The sequence below is a fragment of the Crocuta crocuta genome, unplaced genomic scaffold (genome assembly GCF_008692635.1).
Source record: "Crocuta crocuta isolate KB4526 unplaced genomic scaffold, BGI_CrCroc_1.0 scaffold175, whole genome shotgun sequence".
In the NCBI taxonomy this organism is placed as follows: Eukaryota; Metazoa; Chordata; class Mammalia; order Carnivora; family Hyaenidae; genus Crocuta; species Crocuta crocuta.
The window spans coordinates 198,279-217,136 of record NW_027530988.1 but is presented as its reverse complement, the minus strand read 5'-3'; the positions used below and the strand labels follow the sequence as shown (position 1 = coordinate 217,136).

General features: G+C 43.6%; 2 protein-coding genes and 1 non-coding gene across 3 annotated transcripts; 1 reads left to right on the top strand and 2 right to left on the bottom strand.

The window, feature by feature from the left end:
* Positions 1 to 1,720: 1,720 nt before the first annotated feature.
* LOC144236813 (U12 minor spliceosomal RNA) lies at positions 1,721 to 1,871 on the bottom strand. Its single transcript, XR_013336661.1, has one exon. It is a non-coding gene; the product is annotated as a U12 minor spliceosomal RNA (small nuclear RNA).
* Positions 1,872 to 2,599: 728 nt separating this feature from the next.
* Positions 2,600 to 5,969, bottom strand: PNP (purine nucleoside phosphorylase). Its single transcript, XM_077770254.1, has 3 exons — positions 5,904 to 5,969; positions 3,963 to 4,204; positions 2,600 to 2,804 (listed from the first exon to the last, which is right to left on the bottom strand). Exons 1-3 carry the CDS (start codon positions 5,967 to 5,969, stop codon positions 2,615 to 2,617), a joined length of 498 nt encoding a protein of 165 aa, XP_077626380.1. The 3' UTR covers positions 2,600 to 2,614.
* An 8,045-nt stretch (positions 5,970 to 14,014) lies between these two features.
* LOC144236792 (RILP-like protein 2) lies at positions 14,015 to 14,981 on the top strand. Its single transcript, XM_077770501.1, has one exon. It carries the CDS (start codon positions 14,015 to 14,017, stop codon positions 14,942 to 14,944), a length of 930 nt encoding a protein of 309 aa, XP_077626627.1. The 3' UTR covers positions 14,945 to 14,981.
* The last annotated feature ends 3,877 nt before the right edge of the window (positions 14,982 to 18,858 follow it).

The window sequence follows — 18,858 nt, the reverse complement described above, 5'->3', positions numbered from 1 at the left end:
AGAGGTGACAGGGTTAGGAAAACCTAAGTATAAAAAATAGGCTGATAAAGTTTAAAAATTAATTCACTAATCATTTAGTGCAGTGCCCTTCTCAGTGGGAGGGAGGAGTAGCAGGTGGGACCAATGTCATTGCTATTTCCCATAGAAAACCTTGCTCTTTGCCCTCCTTTTTAATGTTTCTTTACCCAACCCCCACCCCACCTCCCTGCTTTGGTCTTCTAATCTTCCTCCTAAGGGTTTGAAAAATATCTGTGCATTCGTAACTCTGGGGAAAAAGGAAGTAAGTTAGATATTTATAAAATTAATAAATAAATCATGGGAAGCTAGTTATCTGAGNCTAGTACAAGCCAACTCATGGTGCTCAATTTGAGAGGGTATAATTAAGCAAAAGCTCCCCACACGGACATAATAACCATTATTTCCATTTCTCTTATCTGGCATTTCTCCTCTAATGGAGGCAGCTAACCTATCCCCTAGGGAATGGGTGGTCGACAGAAGGACCAAAATCAAGAAGAAGTGTTCAGGGATAGTCAGAGACAAGGGTTATTTAAAAAAAAAAAAAAAATACCAGTAATAGAGCAGAGGTGACAGGGTTAGGAAAACCTAAGTATAAAAAATAGGCTGATAAAGTTTAAAAATTAATTCACTAATCATTTAGTGCAGTGCCCTTCTCAGTGGGAGGGAGGAGTAGCAGGTGGGACCAATGTCATTGCTATTTCCCATAGAAAACCTTGCTCTTTGCCCTCCTTTTTAATGTTTCTTTACCCAACCCCCACCCCACCTCCCTGCTTTGGTCTTCTAATCTTCCTCCTAAGGGTTTGAAAAATATCTGTGCAAAGTCTTTACTCTCTGGGGAAAAGCGGAAGGAAGGTAGACATTTTTAAAATTAATAGATAAATCATGGGAAGTTAGTTATCTTGGAATTAATAAGTAAACAAAATAAACTACCTTTGTCCTTATTTTACTTGGTCCCTCTAATCCCCTTTTTTCCCAAAGAACTGGCTATGGTTGTTAACCTAACAAGTTTCATGAGCCATTAGTAGAAAATGTCGGTGTAAATAGAAAAGATTCTGCCAACACAGGAGGAGTGGAGAGCAGCGACAGGGGGACCTGCGTGACTCAGTCTGTTGTTAGGTGTCTCTTGATTTCAGCACAGGTCATGATCTCATTGGTCCTGGGATCCAGCCCTGAGTCAGGCTCCTTGCGGACAGGGCAGCAGAACCTTCTTAGGAGTCTCTTTCCCATTCTCTACACAACCCCACTCCCACCCCTGCTCTCTCTCTCAAAATACATAACTTAAAAAAAAAAAAAAAACCAAGGGGAACCTGGGAGGCTCAGTTGGTTAAGTGCCCAACTTTGGCTCAGCACATGATCTCAGTTTGTGAGTTCAAGCCCCACATAGGACTCTGTGCTGACAGCTCAGAGCCTGCAGCCTGCTTGGGATCCTGTCTCCCTCTCTCTGCTTGTGCTTTGTCTCTTTCTCTCAAAAATAATGAACATTTTAAAAAGTTATTAAAAAAAAAAAAGACTCAACCGACTTGGAGAATAGTGAAGGGAAGTAGAGAGTAGTGAAGGGCAGTGCAGAGCCACTCCGGGAATAGCCCACTATAACACCCATAAACCCTCAGGGTTAATCCAAGTTATCATTTATAGGAAACAATCACCTTCTCCACCTCATTTTTCTTTCATACTGGTCTACTTTTTCAGTGTTAAAAGGGGATGGACAGATCGTGATTCTCAAGCATCTCACAAAGTAGGTAGGTCACGTTCGGGGCAACCTTTACTTGTCCAAAAATTCATCTTACATTAGCTGTGAGGATTCCAGTATCACCCTGAATTGTTCTTTTCCTTACTCATGAGGTTTAAGGCATGCCCCCCCCTTTTTTTTTTTTACAGTAAAGGCTACCGCCAACATGAGACTCAAACTCAGCCACCTGAGACCAAGAACTGCATGCTCTACCCATTGAGCCAGCCAGGTATACCCTATGCCTGGCCCTTTTCTAAACCACAGCCTTATAGTTTTCTGGTTGTTATTAGGATGCTGGATAGCTACCCTCAGATCTGTCATTGCTCCATGGGGCACAGGGAACATTGCTTTCTCCCCACTTCAAACTGTCAGTGTGTTCATTTGTTGATGTGCACCAGCGAGTGCCTTATCCTGGGACAAGAGCTAGAGCTGGGGAGGTTGTACCTGGCAGGACTACACAGGACAGGGGTCACTTGACTTTGTCCCAGGAAGTTACAGGCACTACTTTGTCCATTTAACATGCAGACTGAAAGAAATGGGAGGGATGTGTGCAGGTGGTGGGTGACCATGGTGTGGATGGGGGAAGAGAGTGCACGTGAGGTGCTACAGAGCTTTAAGGGGCTCTGAATCATTATAGCATAGAAATAGATCCTCATTTGCTACCATTGTCACACACTATGTCCCTCCTATTATGAAATTTCTACTGGGGGAGGTTCCATCTAAAGTCATTCTGATTCTTAGTGGTCTCTTTTCCCTCTCTCAAACAGGTTGTCTTTAGTCAAATGCTATACAGGATAATCAGGTGCAGGCCTGGTAAAAGCACAGCCTTCTCATCAGAATCCCATTAGTATCCCTCAGTCCAATCCCTCACTCCCCTTTGCCAGTACCTGTACTTTGGGAAAAGTTTGGTATCTCACTGTAGTCAAAGCTCTGGGCCTCAGTTAATTTATTGGCGAGATCTCCTAACCCAGAACCACAGATCACTGCTACTTGAGGTCGGTGCTTGGTGTGGCACAGAAGCCACTTTGCGGTATTCTGATAATCTTCATACGTAAATCTAGGAAAAAAAGAAAATTGAGGTTATGTTTTGCTCCCATTCCAAGGGCATCATAGACTAAATGACCTTCAGTGAAGAAAGCCTTCTAGGAATGCGGGGGTGGGAGGAGTCACAGAAGAGGCCAAAGAGCTGCCCCAGAAGGGAGGATCCTCTCTCTCTTAGTAAGGGCCACAGTTCACTCATACACCCGCCCACCCACTCCTCTTTCTGAATCAGACCCACTGAAACNTCCCAGAGCCTGGCAAAAGTTAATGATGCCTAGGTTTCCACCCTCAGTCCCAACTTCAGTTTGCTACCACTGGCAGGTTTAATTATTTCTTTACCAGAAAGATTTAGAGAGGAAGGGATGATAAGTCTACAGAGAAGTACAGGGAAATAATCAAATGAAGAAAGTGAAAGAGCTGTGTTTCAGGATGAAGGCTGAAGAGTATACTCAAAATGGGATTAAGACCTTCCTTAGGGCAGTGACAAACCCAACATAATCCTCATACCCTACCTATCAATAAGGACACTCAAAATTTATTTACTACCCTGAGGGCAAGAATAAACTCAATTTCCTTTTGGACCTTTGCCCTCCAATTCCTTCTTCAGACACTCTTATTGGTTGACAAAAAAAAAAAGGCAATAGGAACACTCCATGGTAGAAATCTATGTGCCAGTAGGTTCTCCCAGATTCCTGTATCTGGGATACCCAGACCAGTACAGATCCCTGTCAAGTGAACTGCAAAGAGGAGTTCAAGACCAGTGACTAATCAAGCCCCAAAAAGCAGAAGGAGTCCACAACTTTGGATGTCAGTGACTAAAACAGAACTGTTTCAGCATCTGGTTGAAAATACAAATTCTCAGCCCACCCCTAGAGATCCATAATTCCGGGGAGTATCCTTAGCATCTGTATTTTTTTTTTTTTANCTTCCTGCTCCGGGAGCGCCACCGCTACCCGATTCCAGCGTGCACCCCGGCCGTGGCTGGCCGCCTCATGCTCGGCCGCCCAGCCGCGACACAGGCTCCCCCCGCCAGGCGGCGTCTCTACAGCTGCAGAGCCCTCGCTCGCTCTCCTGGCTCCCTCCGGGGCCCAGATGCCTGGCTTCCAGGTCTCAGTGACAGCCATTCCCTGTCCCAGGGACCTCCCGGGTTCCCCGGGCCTGGTGCTCGTCTCACCGGTTCTCCATGGTGCCACCGCCGGCCTCTGGAGGAGTCCGCCCTTCTGCACTCGGATCCGGTCGGCTGAGCTGCGCCGCCCTGCGAAGCGTTGCCCTTGCCGGGTGCGCGTACACAGTGAGTGCTGTTACTCGCTGCTGGCTTATATCCCGGCCCCGAGTCCCCAGCCAATAGCAGCCGAACACGCAGGCCGGCCTCCAACTCCTTAGCGACACACCCAGATTCAATCGCCCGAGGCTGGGCTAACAACTTAAATATGCATTCTTTGCAGCGCTCCCCACCCTACTTCCCGGGGATTTCTACCACTGCGTCCCTGCACCCACTTCCGTCCGTAGGGCCGAAGTTTCCCACTAGGAAGCCTGTTCGAGAAGAGAGCTGGAAGTCGCAGTAGAGCCCCGAAAACCTTTTATTTGGAACCCCATTCCCGGTTGTGTCGAGAGCAAACCGTGAGAGATATGAAAAGAGAACAGTTTAAACCCTGTATCCTGTAACTCCAGAATTAAATTAAGTGAGCCTGTGTCTGATATGTGTCAAGCAAAATTTGCAACGAGGCTGCAAATAGTTTTGCGGTCTTAGGAATTGCAGTTTGGGAGACTTAGATTTGGGAAGAAAACCGAATAGTGCTCCGCTGAGAGGAAAAAGCAGAGAGTCTTTAACGGACGGGGCGGGGGGAGATTCCAAGAAGACTTACGTAAAATGTTTTGCAAAGTTATGATTGGCTAAAACAGTCTAATTTTTGTTGAATTTCCGACTTGCTTCCTGGGATTGCAGGAAGCCAAGATATTGCAGTTTGGCAGTGAATTATATTTAAAGTTCATGTTCCCTGCAGAGGTGGACTTCCATAAGCCCCGCTTCACCTAATGGCCTCCTGACTCCATTTTTCCCCACAGCAGTGACTCCATTTCGTTTTTTCTTTTCATATTTTCCTTTTGACCAAGATCTTTCCTTGGAAATCATTAATGATCAACCATTGTATCATGTGTGGTCCACTTATTTAGGAAGGTTCATTCCTAGAAGGTCATGCCCCACAGGAGGGAAAATGAAATGTTATAATGAATGTCACTGAGAGCATATAGTCACAGCAACAAAGAGGTTTTTAGGAAGCAAGTCTTAGGCATTGTCCTCATCTTAGAAGTCCATGAAGTTGGGGCGCCTGGGTGGCTTAGTCGGTTAAGCGTCCAACTTTCGCTTGGGTCATGACCTCACGATTCATGGGTTCAAGCCCCGCGTCGGGCTCTGTGCTGCCAGCTCAGAGCCTGGAGCCTGTTTCAGAGTCTGTCACTCCCTCTCTCTCTGACCCTCCCCTGCTCACGCTGTCTCTCTCTCTCTCCTAGAAATAAATAAAACATTAAAAATATTTAAAAAAAAGTCCATGAAGTTGGTAATTGACTTATCTTCAGAGGTTGCAAATGGATAGCTGTTGTTGATCATTTTAAGCCTCACTGTGTCCATAATTTTGACATCTTGGGTGGTCAAACAACAGGGTGACCTACAAAGCATCAGTAAGGTAATTATAATTAAAAAGGAACACATAAGAACAATAATAAATATGATCATTTGTAATCCAGATCTTAGCAGGGGAGTCCCTGCTAATCCAAATCCCTTCTGTTGTCGTATACAACTCAGGGAAGGGAATCTAGAGACCATTGAGCTCTAATGGCCTTAGCAGTGGATCGGGCTATTCTTTCTTTTCTTCTTCTTCTTCTTTTTTTTTTTTTTTAAGTAGGGTCCAAGCCCAGCTGTGTCACAACCCTAGATCGAGACCTGTGCTGAAATAATCGATTGCTTACCCAACTGAGCCACCCAGGCTCCCCCAGATCTGGCTATTCTATTAACAGTCCAGGGCAGATTCTCAACCATGACTTCATTTGCAGCAGATCCTGCCAGAAAAAAGAATTCCAAAAAGGGATCCCAAAATCCATTCCTTCATTAGGGTTGTACCCTGTGGGAGGTCACAGTCCTGAGAATGTCCATAGCCATTGTCTTCCTATTTGGAGGAGTCATCATCTGGGTAGTCATTTATAATGGATAGAATTCTCTTGTGTCTATGGTACGTGTTCGGGGCAGGAGAGATCCCTGTGACCAACTGAAGTATAGTGAAGGGAGAAGTTGAATAACCTAGGAGATATTGTCCTGTTATTTTCTGACTGTCTAGGCAGGTAAATGTTCAAGGTTGCCACTTGTAGGCATGGGCAAAAATACATCCTGTGGGAGTGGCAAAATATTCCTTTTTAAGTCTGATTATTGATAGAGTCATTTATAGGGATGCAGGGTAGGACAGGAGAAAACCAGGGGTCTGTATTGTTCAAGCAGCCAGATAAATGCTTCTTTTGATAGCACAGCGTAGTTGAAAGAACCTCGTGCAAAAGAGGATCTTACAGCCAGAAGTGTCTATTGGAAAACCAGTCAGGCTCCAATGTGTTTTTATGTGGCAGGTAATTCTTTTCTTTTTTTAATCTTTTTTTTTTTTAAGTTTATTTATTCATTTTGAGAAAGAGAGAGAGAGAGTACAAGCAGGGGAGGGCAGAGAGAAGGAGAGCCCAAGCAGGCTCCTCGCCATCAGCGTGAAGCTGGACTAGAGCTCAAACTCACAAACCAAACCGTGAGATCATGACCTGACCAAGAGTCGGTCGCTTAACTGACTATGCCACCCAGGCACCCCTGGCAGATAATTCTTGATGAAGTTTAGAACAGGATTGGAGGGTGACTATCCATGGGAGATTTGACCAGGTCAGTTCTGGGGCAGGGATTAGGCTGAAGCAAGGAAGGTTTCCCTTTCCAAGAAGGTAAGGCTATTTTAACATGGTAAGTAAGCTCAGAAGGGGCTGCCTGATTTATGGTGAAGTTGGAGAGAAAAGAGAGGTTGCAAAGGGGTATGACCGAAGGGGCATGTATCTTCCATAGCCTGTAGTTGCCTGATGATGTTAGGATGCAAAAGTCGGAAAGATTTTGTGCCTGTGCTGAACGCTGAGATATTTATATGACTGTTTTTCCTCTGGGAGCAAAGAGGGAGAAGGCATCAAGTCAGGGAAATCATTTCTTTAAATGAAAGAAAAGAAAAGAAACTAAGGGAAGATAATAGCAACACCAATTTAAGAGTGACAAGATACTATAGTAGTAGAAGTGGGTTTTTAGCCAAAGGAGGGATTGTACTACCGGTGGAGAATCCCAACTTTGTGTGAAAGAGCAAAGATCATAAGGATTCCAAGAAGGAGGAATAATCTAAGAATTTCAGTCAGCTTAATTGTCTTCATGTATCACTGCAATAATTGGCATCTCTGGGTTTGGTTTTGTTGTCTTGTGTTCTGTTTTGTTCTGTTCTGGGAAATGACAAACAATAATGTAATTAGAGTAGCTTAACCAAAGAGATTTCAGCAATGAAGGGAAACCAAAGGGTTAAACAAAGGGTCATACGTATGACAAAAGATTGATAAACTGGTCTGGTCCTGACTCTTGTTGCAAAAGCAGTCTACATCAGATGCTGGTGGCTTCCAGTCCAGGACTCAAAGGGTCACTTGGAATACGTTTAAGTTTTCTGGAAATTCTTAGTTGGATGCCTCTGGTAGGTAGAGAAGACATTTAGGAGGAGGACCCTTTTCTAAATAAGAAACGTGAATCTATGAGTCAGTGCCTCCTTAGCTTGGGAGCATAAGGACTGGTCAATTAATACCTGGTATATTCCCTTCTGTCAGAGTGGTATAGCATCCTTATGAAGGTGTCTTTTTCAGTGAATATAATCTCCAGGCTGGAGGTCATGATGGTTTGTGCTCTTTTTTTCCCCAGANCTTTTCTAAATGAGAACATGAATCTATGAGTCAGTGCCTCCTTAGCTTGGCAGCATAAGGACTGGTTAATTAATACCTGGTATGTTCCCTTCTGTCAGAGTGGTAGAGCATCCTTATGAAGGTGTCTTTTTCAGTGAATATAATCTCCAGGTTGGAGGTCATGATGGTTTGTGCTCTTTTCTTCCCCAGGGCACACTATGTAAAGATTGTACTAGAAGACGGGAGTTAGCTTTTGTTTTAAATTTCTTCAATGTTTATTTATTTTTGAGAGAGAGAGACAGAGTGTGAGCAGGGGAGAGGCAGAGAGAGGGAACCCGAATCAGGCTCCAGGCTGAGCTGTCAGCACAGAGCCTGACACGGGACTCTAACTCATGAACTGTGAGATCATGACCTGAGCCAAAGTCAGAGGCTTAACTGACTGAGCCACCCAGGTGCCCCAAGAAGCTGGGAGTTAGCCTTTAAAGCTTCAACAAGTTCCTTGCAATAGGTTAGCTATTTCCTTGAAGCAAAACTAGTTGATACATGCTTATATCTAGCCTCATAGGCCTGCCAGTATTAAATTCAAAAAGAGATGATCCGTTCATTCCAAAAGAAGCTAAGCAACACCCGGGGCAGAACTTTAGGCCAAGGCAGTTTAAAAGACTCTATTAGTTTAGCTCCTTTAATGATTCCATAGTACATTCTACCAATCCTAAAGAGTGGGGTGATAAGCACAATGGAAATGCTGCAGAATGGGCCAAGTTTTGCAGAGAGATTGGATTACTTGGCTAGTAAAATGAGATTCCAAATCGCTATGAAGATTAGAGGGAACTCCCTAGGTAGGAATAATCTTTTCTAACAATGTCTTGCCTGCTGCTCTGGTGATGGGTCTCCAACATGGAAAGACTCAACCTACCTACTGAGAAAACATATAAATCATTGCTAATATATATTTATATCCTTGGGAGGGAGGCAATTGATTGAAGTCCATTTGCCATACCTTGAAAGGTCCAGAAGGCAAAGGGAAACGCCCCATACAAGTATGAACTGGCTTTCCAGAATTATGTTTTAGGCAAACCTGACAGCTCGGGTTTACCTGTGAGGTGATTTTTGGTCATGGCTTCTAGTAGGATTGTCTTCCCAAGGAGACCATTTTATCAGTATTCGAATGTGTCAAATTGTGTGTATATTGCAGGACATGTCTCTGTAGGTAATCATGGGGCGGTGGGTTGATAAGATCTATCCACTGATTTTATCTGAGGTCACATTTATAACCTTGTTGTGTTCATTTCTTTCTATTTTGCCAAACAGTTAACTGTTGGGCTTCTGTTATTTTACCTCTTTGATTGTCAGAAAATTCAGGAGACATGGGAGTTGCAGGTGCCTTTATTAAAGGTGTGGGGCTGACTTAAAGCTGCTTACTTAGAAGCTGCATCAGCCAAATGATTTCTTTTGCTTTTCTCTGTTTACATTCCATAGAGTGTCTTGGAATTTTAATGATCGCCAAATCTGGGCTGTTGAATAGCATTTAAAATTTTTTTAATGTGTATTTATTTGGTAGGTGAGTCAGAGAGAGAGGGAGAAACGGAATCCAAAGCAGGCTCCAGGCTCTGAGCTGTCAGCACAGAGCCCAATGTGGGGCTTGAACTCATGAGACGGGAGATCATAACCTGAGCTGAGGTTGGACGCTCAGGATATAGATGTGCAAACAGATAAAGATGTGCTTTATCTTTATAGATGGAATAGATGTTAGCAGCTTTATCTTTACCTAGAAAACAGGCTCTAGTTAGGGCAAAGAGTTCTGCCTTCTGAGCAGAAGTGGCCTTTGGTATGGGTTTAGCCTCAGTGGCCAGTTAAAGATATTATAGCATCACCGACTAGGCAGTGGCCAGTTTCATCCTTTAAACAGGATCTGTCAGTGAGCCAGATTAATTCAGCATTCTTGAGAGACATTTCTTGTAAACCAATCCAAGGGGTTAAAAGTTGGTTAGTCAGCCTTAAACAGTCATGAGAGGTTTTGTCAGTTGGCAGAGGAAGAAGCAGATGGGGTTTAAGGTGTTAACAGGAAGCAATGGTCACAGTGAGGGGGCGGGGAGCAAAACTTGTTCATTGAAGGTCAGCCAGCCAGTAGATAAGAGCTGAGTGTGAGGAGAGTGAAGCAAAGCTTGTACAGAGTGGGGCACATGGATGGTAAGTAGAGAGCCCATCACTCTTTCTTTTATGCCTTGTAGCAAGTTGGCAGTAGCTGCTGTTGGCCTCATGGGAAGGGAGGCCCTTAGCTACTGGATCTAATTGTTGGCTCTGATATCCTAGGGGCCTATGTTGATTCCCCATGGCATTTCCCATTCTTTTGTGGAACAAAAGGGGAAAAGGCAACTTGTAATTAAGGTGACCAGTGCAGATAAGTCTTGAAGGCTGTCTTTAATGAGGATTCTTGAGACTTTTTGACCAGATGAGAGGTTTGGTCTGATCAATTTTAGGAAGAGAGTATAAATACAGGGCTATGGCCAAAGATGGAGGAGGAGGAGGAGAAACAAAGAAAAAATAAAAGCAGTGGAATCCAGTTCCTACAGAACGCTGCTCGTCCCCCACATCCTCTGNAGAAGAAGAAGAAGAAGAAGAAGAAGAAGAAGAAGAAGAAGAAGAAGAAGAAACAAACAAACAAAAAATAAAAGCAGTGGAATCCAGTTCCTACAGTACGCTGCTCGTCCCCCACATCCTCTGAGCTGTCTTTTTGTACTGCAGCAAGGGAAGGGTGAAATGCCCTCCTGTCTGGATCTAGATGGAGGCCGTGATCAGAAATTAGATGCCCCAAGTATTTAACTTGAGGCATAACAGTCCAGGTAAATTGTTCATTTTCCCCTGTAAAGGCAAACAGGTACTGGCGTTCAGGGTCATTACCAAGATCTATTACAGCGAAGGTTGTGCTTTCTGGAGATGAGACTGAAAGTAGAGTGTGAGGATTTGGCATGACTGGGTGCTGAGGAATAACGATATTATTGCTAACTCTTAAGTCCTGAACAAACCTCCATCCTCTTCCATGGGGTTTTTGTACAGGAAGAAAGGGGATATTACAAGGGCTTGTATATGGAACAGTTAGGCGTTGCTTTTTGTTTTTGTTTTAATTTTTTTGGCCTTATTTAATCTATTCCTCAATTATGGGCTTGATTCCTTGCATAGCCTCTGTATGTAATATATATTGGTAAATATTTGTCAGAGGCTTTCTTTCATCCACTAGAATTTTTATAGGTGGTGCAGAGTGGATGTGGCCTCTATTGGTGGCATTTTTTTGCCCAAAGTATCTCATGTGGATAGAATCTTGGAGACAGATGGGTGTATGAGTTATGTTATTAAAGAACACAGGGACAGGGCATCCCTGGCTGGCTCAGTCCATGGAGCATCTGACTCTTGATCTCAGGGTTGTGAGTTTGAGCCCTACGTTCAGTGTAGGGATTCCTTTAAAAAAAAAAAAATCTTTAAAAAAGATAAGGGGCACAGGGACAGTAACCAAGAAATTGTCTTGAAGTTTTTCAACAGGTTCAAATGTAAAAATATTTCTCTCTTTTGGGAAAAAGTTATGTGTGCCTCATGGGCCTCAAGGAATCTGATCCTAAAAGGTAACTACTGAAGAACTAAAAGGAATTGGCAAGTCCCTTGGATAAATCCTAACTGAAAAGGGACTGGTAATGATTTTAAAACAGTTATAGGTATATTAGAAACTCCCACGATTTGAAGCAGATGGGGTTACGGACAGCCCCCTCACCCCCACCCCAACAGGATTTTGGTCATCTCCTCTCCCACAGTGAAATCAGATTAATTCCAAAGGATTGATCTGGAGAATGGAAACAAACAAACAAACAAACAAACCTGTGCATATAAGAAACAAGCCCAGACCAGCCCTAAGGTTGAAATTTGGCTTGTTTTCCTGGGAAAGATGCAGTGAAATTTGAGGGCTAATCATCTTGTCATCACCTCTCAAGTTTGAGATCGTTTTTTTCCCAATGCAATGCCCCCACCTTTTTACAGGAGTGCAATCCTTAAAGGGTGATTTGCCTGGAAAATCTTGGTGAGAAGGTTTAGTCAATTGTTGTAATTGCATGTTCATAATTTGGGTTGCTTATACTTGAGTATTTAGGCCTTGTGTGGGTTTCTTTTTTATTTTGTTTGGAATAGCTTTGGAGAGCTGCCCAGCAGTAACTAACTAGGTCATGGAGTTTCATAGTAGCCCAGTTAAGTTGCAGGGGTGTTTTGTTTTGTTTTGTTTTGTTTTGTTTGTTTTGTTTTGTTTTGTTTTAAGTTGCAGGTTTTTAAAATCAATCAATCAATTATTATTTTTTAATCTGAGTTGCAAATTCCTCTTGCAAACCTTCAATAAAAGCAGAATTTCACAAGGTGGAGGTGTGGTGTGATGGTGAACTTTTTCAATGCCAGACAGTTGCTTAAAATTTTTCTCCCATCTTTCAAAATAATACAAAACCCATTTATCAGATCTTTGGACACATTTTTTGGATTTTTTTCGCCCAGTGAATAGTATGGGGAAAACCATCAGGAATCTCTTTGTGGAGTCTTTTAGCTAATTTTGGACTTATGTCTAAAACCTTTTTCTGGGGAAGCCCAATAAAGGATCTGTCCATCCCCTTTTTTGCATCCATTCTCTAGCAAGTCTTTCACCTACTAACATGAGCATGAGCTGATAAAGATCAGAGAATCCTGGCTTATAAATTTGGACTATAATCAAGAGTTGTCTAGCAAACCCAATAGGGTTTTCTTTAGGGTTAGGTAACTCCTTGGTAATAGCTCATAGTTCAGCTTTAGTCCAAGGAGAATGAGAGACCTGGGATCCTAAAATGTCCTCTCTGGGCTTACCTGTAAAAGATGCTATATGTAGGGATCGGTCTTGAGAAGTCTCCAGATAATCATCATAGAAAGGAAGTTCAGCGAGCAAGTGAGAGAGGGATGGTGGACAGATAGGCAGGGGGGAGCAGATTGTGGGAGGGATGAAGCAGCAGGAGATTCTTCTAGTTTAGTAAGTCTCTGAGACTATTCAGAATTTGCCTTAGTTTAGGATTAGTATCCTGGAAGGAGGCAATTTTTGAGTCATGAACACATTTTGAGGCCTTGAAATGATAACTAAAGTAAGGTTCCCACAGGGTGTCTGGATAGCCCCAGTCAGTTGAGCACCCCAACTCTTGATTTCAGCTCCGTTCATGATCCCAGGGTCCTGGGATCAAAGCTTCAGATCAGGTTCCTCACTTAGTGTGGAACCTGCTTGTGATTCTCTCTCTCTCTTCCCCTCTCCTCTGCTCACACTCTATTTCACAATCAAACTTCCCATTTGGATTGTTTAGTCTTCTCTCCTTTCTCTAATTCATTGCACAAATAAACTGACTTAGGAATTTTGAAAGAATCCCAAGTTGGCCCATTTAATTTTAAATCATCCCAGGTAATCATTGTCCAGGGAGATAGGGATTTGCAGGATGAGACCCTGTAATTCTTATACATAAAACCAGTAGGATTTCCAGGAGAAGTCTGCCCAGCAGGCTGTCCCTCAGAATGCAAACTGCATTTTCAAGAGAAATTTAGTACTCACCAGGGCAATGGCAGGAAGTGAAGTCCTGAGAACGAAAGTAGTAACAGAAGACACTCAAAATAAAGCAGAACTTCAGACAGGGAAGTTTGGGTTACAAAAGGACTCATCAGATTCTGACTGGGGCTACTAGGGAGGTGACAGGGCACAAAGGACCCTTTTAAGTACCTTACTTGAAGCTATGGCAGAGCCAGAGGAGGGAGATGAGATGCTCTCCGGCACCACTTCTGACATCATGTAATGTCAAACAAAATTTGCAATGAAGCTGCAAGGCAAACAAAAATTTATTTGGAACCTAAAGAATTGCAATTTTGGAGACACAGATTGGAAGAAAATCTAAATAGTGCTCTGCTGATGGGTAAAAGCAGTGGGTCTCTAATGGCAAAAAAGAGCTTTCCAAAATGGCTCACATTTGCAAAATTGTTTTGCAAAATTATAATTAGCTAAAAGAGTTTAATTCCTGTTGAATTGCAGCTTTCCATCTGGGGCTGCAAGAAGCAGTATATTGCAGTTTGGCAATGAACTGTATTTATTTATTATTAAAGTTTTAAAAATATANCAGGCTCCAGGCTCTGAGCTGTCAGCACAGAGCCCCATGCAGGGCTCAAACTCACAAAGTGTGAGATTGTGAACTGGGTGAAAGTCAGACCCTTAACCGACTGAGCCTTCAGGGGCCCAGTAATGAACTATATTTAAAGTTCATGTTCTATGCGAAGGTGGACTTGCATGGGCCCGAGGGGGCTTTGGGCAAGAGCCCCTTCCAGCTGACCGCCGAGGACGTGTATGACATCTCCTACGTGATGGGCCGCGAGCTGATGGCCCTGGGCAGCGACCCCCGGGTGACACAGCTGCAGTTCAAGATCGTCCGCGTCCTGGAGATGCTGGAGACGCTGGTGAATGAGGGCAACCTGACGGTGGAGGAGCTGAGAATGGAGAGGGACAGCCTCAAGAAGGAGGTGAAGGGGCTGCAGACCGAGGGCCCAGTGGCCAGCGGGGAGGTAAACCTGGGACCAGACAAAGTGGTGGTTGACCTGACAGAGCCCAACTGGCCACGTTTCACTCTAAAAGAGCTANATGGGCCCGAGGGGGCTTTGGGCAAGAGCCCCTTCCAGCTGACCGCCGAGGACGTGTATGATATCTCCTATGTGATGGGCCGCGAGCTGATGGCCTTGGGCAGCGACCCCCGGGTGACACAGCTGCAGTTCAAGATCGTCCGCGTCCTGGAGATGCTGGAGACGCTGGTGAATGAGGGCAACCTGACGGTGGAGGAGCTGAGAATGGAGAGGGACAGCCTCAAGAAGGAGGTGAAGGGGCTGCAGACCGAGGGCCCAGTGGCCAGCGGGGAGGTAAACCTGGGACCAGACAAAGTGGTGGTTGACCTGACAGAGCCCAACTGGCCACGTTTCACTCTAAAAGAGCTAAGGGATGTGCTCCAGGAGCGCAACAAACTCAAGTCCCAGCTGCTGCTGATGCAGGAGGAGCTGCAGTGCTATAAGAGTGTTCTGATTCCAAGAGAAGGCTCAGGAGGAGGAAGAGAAAACGATGCCCATGTCACCAGGCCTGGCAATGCCAGAAGTAACGAGGAGAAGACCATCATAAGGAAGTTGTTCTTTTTCCGATCCGGGAAGTAGACACAGGCCTAAGGCCATGACGAAGGCAGGGGATCTTGGACTCAAGAAGGCAGCAGGCCACGACTTCCAAACGCATCTCTGCGCGCCACGTGTGTGCACTGTCCTTGCTCATTTGTTTCCCCTGAAAGCCACTGAGGAGGAAGGAGGGGAGGCTCTCGTGATCATTATTTGTGTGGCCGCAGAGCTGGACACCCCTGGAGGCTCGGCCAGAGCAAGACAGGAGAAGGAAAGCGAAAGGGAAACAAGACCTACTTCCTGCTCCACTTGGGCCTCCCAGAGGGGCCTCCAGCGTGCAGATGCGCCTTTGATTTGTCTGGTCCCACAGGTGACCTGGTCTCTCCCACGTAGTAGCAGCAAAAATACATGAGCCCACAGGGCGAGGGTAGGAGAAAACACAGGAAAAAAATGTTTATTGACATTCCATTCCAGTGATGATCTCATGGATATGTAGGGAATATTCTATTTTGCTTCACGAGACTTTATATGATTTTACATGATTTTGTATCAAAGTAAAGTGACTTTTACACTTTCAAAAAAAAAAAACTTCTCTAATGCCCTCAAAACTCTATTTAGATGTGCTTTCCTAAAAGGATTGACTTCATTCCAGGCTTTTTCCCTTCTGAGTCACTTCCTGGAGAAAACAAAGAGGGTAAAACTTAGAAACAGTACTGTCCTGGAGGTTACAGAATTTGGGAAAACTATCAACTCTAAACCCAGGGCCCATTAGGGGGGGAAGAAAAAGTTGTCAGGGAAAGAATTCCTGGACCTTTAAAACAAACAGAGAAAGGGTGAGATTGGGGTGGGGATGGGGTAGGGATAGGATGGGCAAATGCAGATAATCCATTCATTGACACAATACTGGTTCCAAGCAATTCAGAAAACCAAGGGACTGCTCATAGTAGAGCTCCACAATATAGCACCTTTGTAAGAGCTCAGCTATTTCTTTTCCCCACTTTTGCAAGTTTAATTAAGCTTACAAACAATTACAAATCAATGCCCTTTGCTTAGCTATGGAATTCTCCATCTGTTTCCAGTCTCCTGAACACAATCTTTACTGCCTGCCATNCCCCACTGCTATGGTCCAAGCCACTGTTTCCCAGCCCTGTTTCTGTCTCATTCATGGAACTGAGTCCAGTGCCAAATGAAGGGTTTATTCTATCATAATTATTATTATGTTATTATTATTATTATTATCCTTATTCATTCAGTAATTTTATCAAAGGTAACAACAGGGTAATCCAAAAGTAAAGTTTGCCTTAGTAATGAGCAATGAACAATTGAAACCACAATTTTTTAAAAGTTTATTTATTTATTTATTTTGAGAGAGAGAGAGAGAACAAGCAGGGGAGGAACGGGGAGGGGGAGAGTGGGGGACAGAAGATCCAAAGTGGGCTCTGTGCTGACAGTAAACAGCCCTATAGGGGACTCGAATTCACAAGCCACGAGATCATGACCTGAGCCGAAGTCAGACACTTAACCCACTGAGCCACTCAGGCATTCCTAAAAGCACAATTTTAAATGATGGGTGAGATTGGTCCTAAGTAAAAATCAGCCCAAGGAAATATTTATCCATATTTGATTCCTGAAAGTTTTTCTTAATTGCCCAAATCCAATCCAGTTTATACAAAAGACAAGATTATGACATGATTATATTTAAGAAAGTGCCAACTTGGTCAACTGATTTTATGGACTCTGTCTAAAGTAAGTGTATGCAAACCAAAAGAAGATGATCTATGATAAACCTACAAAAAGAAAATTGGGGGACCAGGCTCAGTCTTCTGTAGTGTTTCTTCAGCATCATGTGGGAAAGGATATATATATATATACACACACACACGTGTATATACACACACACATATATATACATACATACACAACACACACACACACACATATATATATATATATATATATACACACACACACATATATACATACATTCTGGTCCCCCCAAAATATACTGCTATGAGACAGGCAAGAACAGTTTACCAGACTGCTCCTCGGCCAGGGTGACATAACCTTTAGAACTTCACAACATACTTTATTCTGAATTCATGTTCAGCAACCAACCTCCAGCACAGTCACTTAGACCCCCAATCCCATTGGAATCACCAATGGCCCAGAGAGGAGTCTATCCTATGGGACTCAGGAGGTCTCCTCAGACCACATCTTTATCTTGTGGCCTATCCAACAAGAAGGCTCAGGCTCCAGGTCACATCAGACCCTACCTTGAATCCCATCCTACCTCTAACCTTGGATAGTTTACATCTCTTACTGCCTATCTCACAAGTTTTTGACCTCTAAAGGGTACAGACTCAGACATTTCGTGTGTATCTGCTACACTGTGAGCACTGGTGTACAGCAGATACTTAATGGTCAAATGCATGAAATGTTTATTATTTCTCTTTAAGCCATCTCAAGCCAATACTCTAATCCTTTATGACCATTTTGATCTATTTTCAACATCCCAGTCAAGAGGTTCCCAGTTTCTCAGTTTACAGTGCACTTACTTTCTCAGCAATTTTTTAAAAGTTTTTTTAATGTTTATTTATTTTTAGGGAGAGAGACAGAGTGCAAGCAGGGGAGGAGCAGAGAGAGAGGAAGACACAGAATCTGAGGAAGACTCCAGGCTCTGAGCTGTCAGCACAGAGCCTGATGTGGGACTCAAACTCACAAACCGCAAGATCATGACCTGAGCCGAAGTTGGAGGCTTAACTGACTCAGCCACCCAGGCACTCTCTCAGCAATTTTTTATAGCACCCATAGGTCAAAATAAATACTTAACACACTTACTTTTTAAGTACCTGTTTCCTAACAATTCAGAAACCATTTGGAAAAAATACACACACACTGAAAGAAAAAATATTTGTTAATATTTCTCAGATAACCGCAAATGATTACTAAGGAGATATGTGTGCCTGTTGGGCACTGCACAACTTCTCAAATGTTGGAATCCAACACTGCTACCCTATTTCCTGCTCTGGGCTGATTGTCACACAGTACTTACTTTTTTTTTTATCAGAGGGAGCTTCTAAAATCCAACTTCACAAAGATATTTTGTCATCAAAAGGAATGTTGAAACAATCTAATGTTCATATTATGAATTACTTTGAACTGGTAGTTTGCATAGTATACAGAGATATTGAATATGGCTGTGTTTCCCTTAAAAACTTTAAATATCCCATGGTACCCCTGAGAATGTGTACCTTGGCACAGAATTTGGGAACTATGGCCCCAGTCACTCCATGCCACCTCCATCCCTGAGTCTATGTAGTATAGATGAGTGGACTCTGTAATCAGACTACCTGTGTATGAATTCCCTCTCCACCCCTTACTTACTGGCTGTGTGATCCAAGGCAAGTGAAAGTCTCACTATGCCTCAGTGTTCTCATCTATAAAGTATTGGTAATAATAGTATTTACTGTTGTTGCAACAATTGTATAAAATGCCTGTTCAGTGTTTAGATAAGTGCCAGGAATTATAGTAAACATGCAGCAAATGTTGGCTATTATTATTATTATTCCCCTTTGTCTTATTTTTTTTAATGTTTTATTTATTTCTAGGAAAGAGAGAGAGAGACAGCGTGAGCAGGGGAGGGTCAGAGAGAGAGGGAGTCACAGACTGAAACAGGCTCCAGGCTCTGAGCTGGCAGTCAACACAGAGCCCGATGCGGGGCTTGAACCTACGAACCGCGAGATCGTGACCTAAGCGAAAGTCAGACGCTTAACCGACTAAGCCACTCAGGCTCCCCCCCCTTTGTCTTATTTTTGTTTCTGGTTTCTGTAGACCCACCTAACCATGAATTGGATCAGAAGAACAACTAGAGGTACACACAGTCCATCAATATCGACTCTTATCATGCATTGTTCGAAACAGTAGCCACTAGCCGAATGTGGCCATGTAAATGTAATACC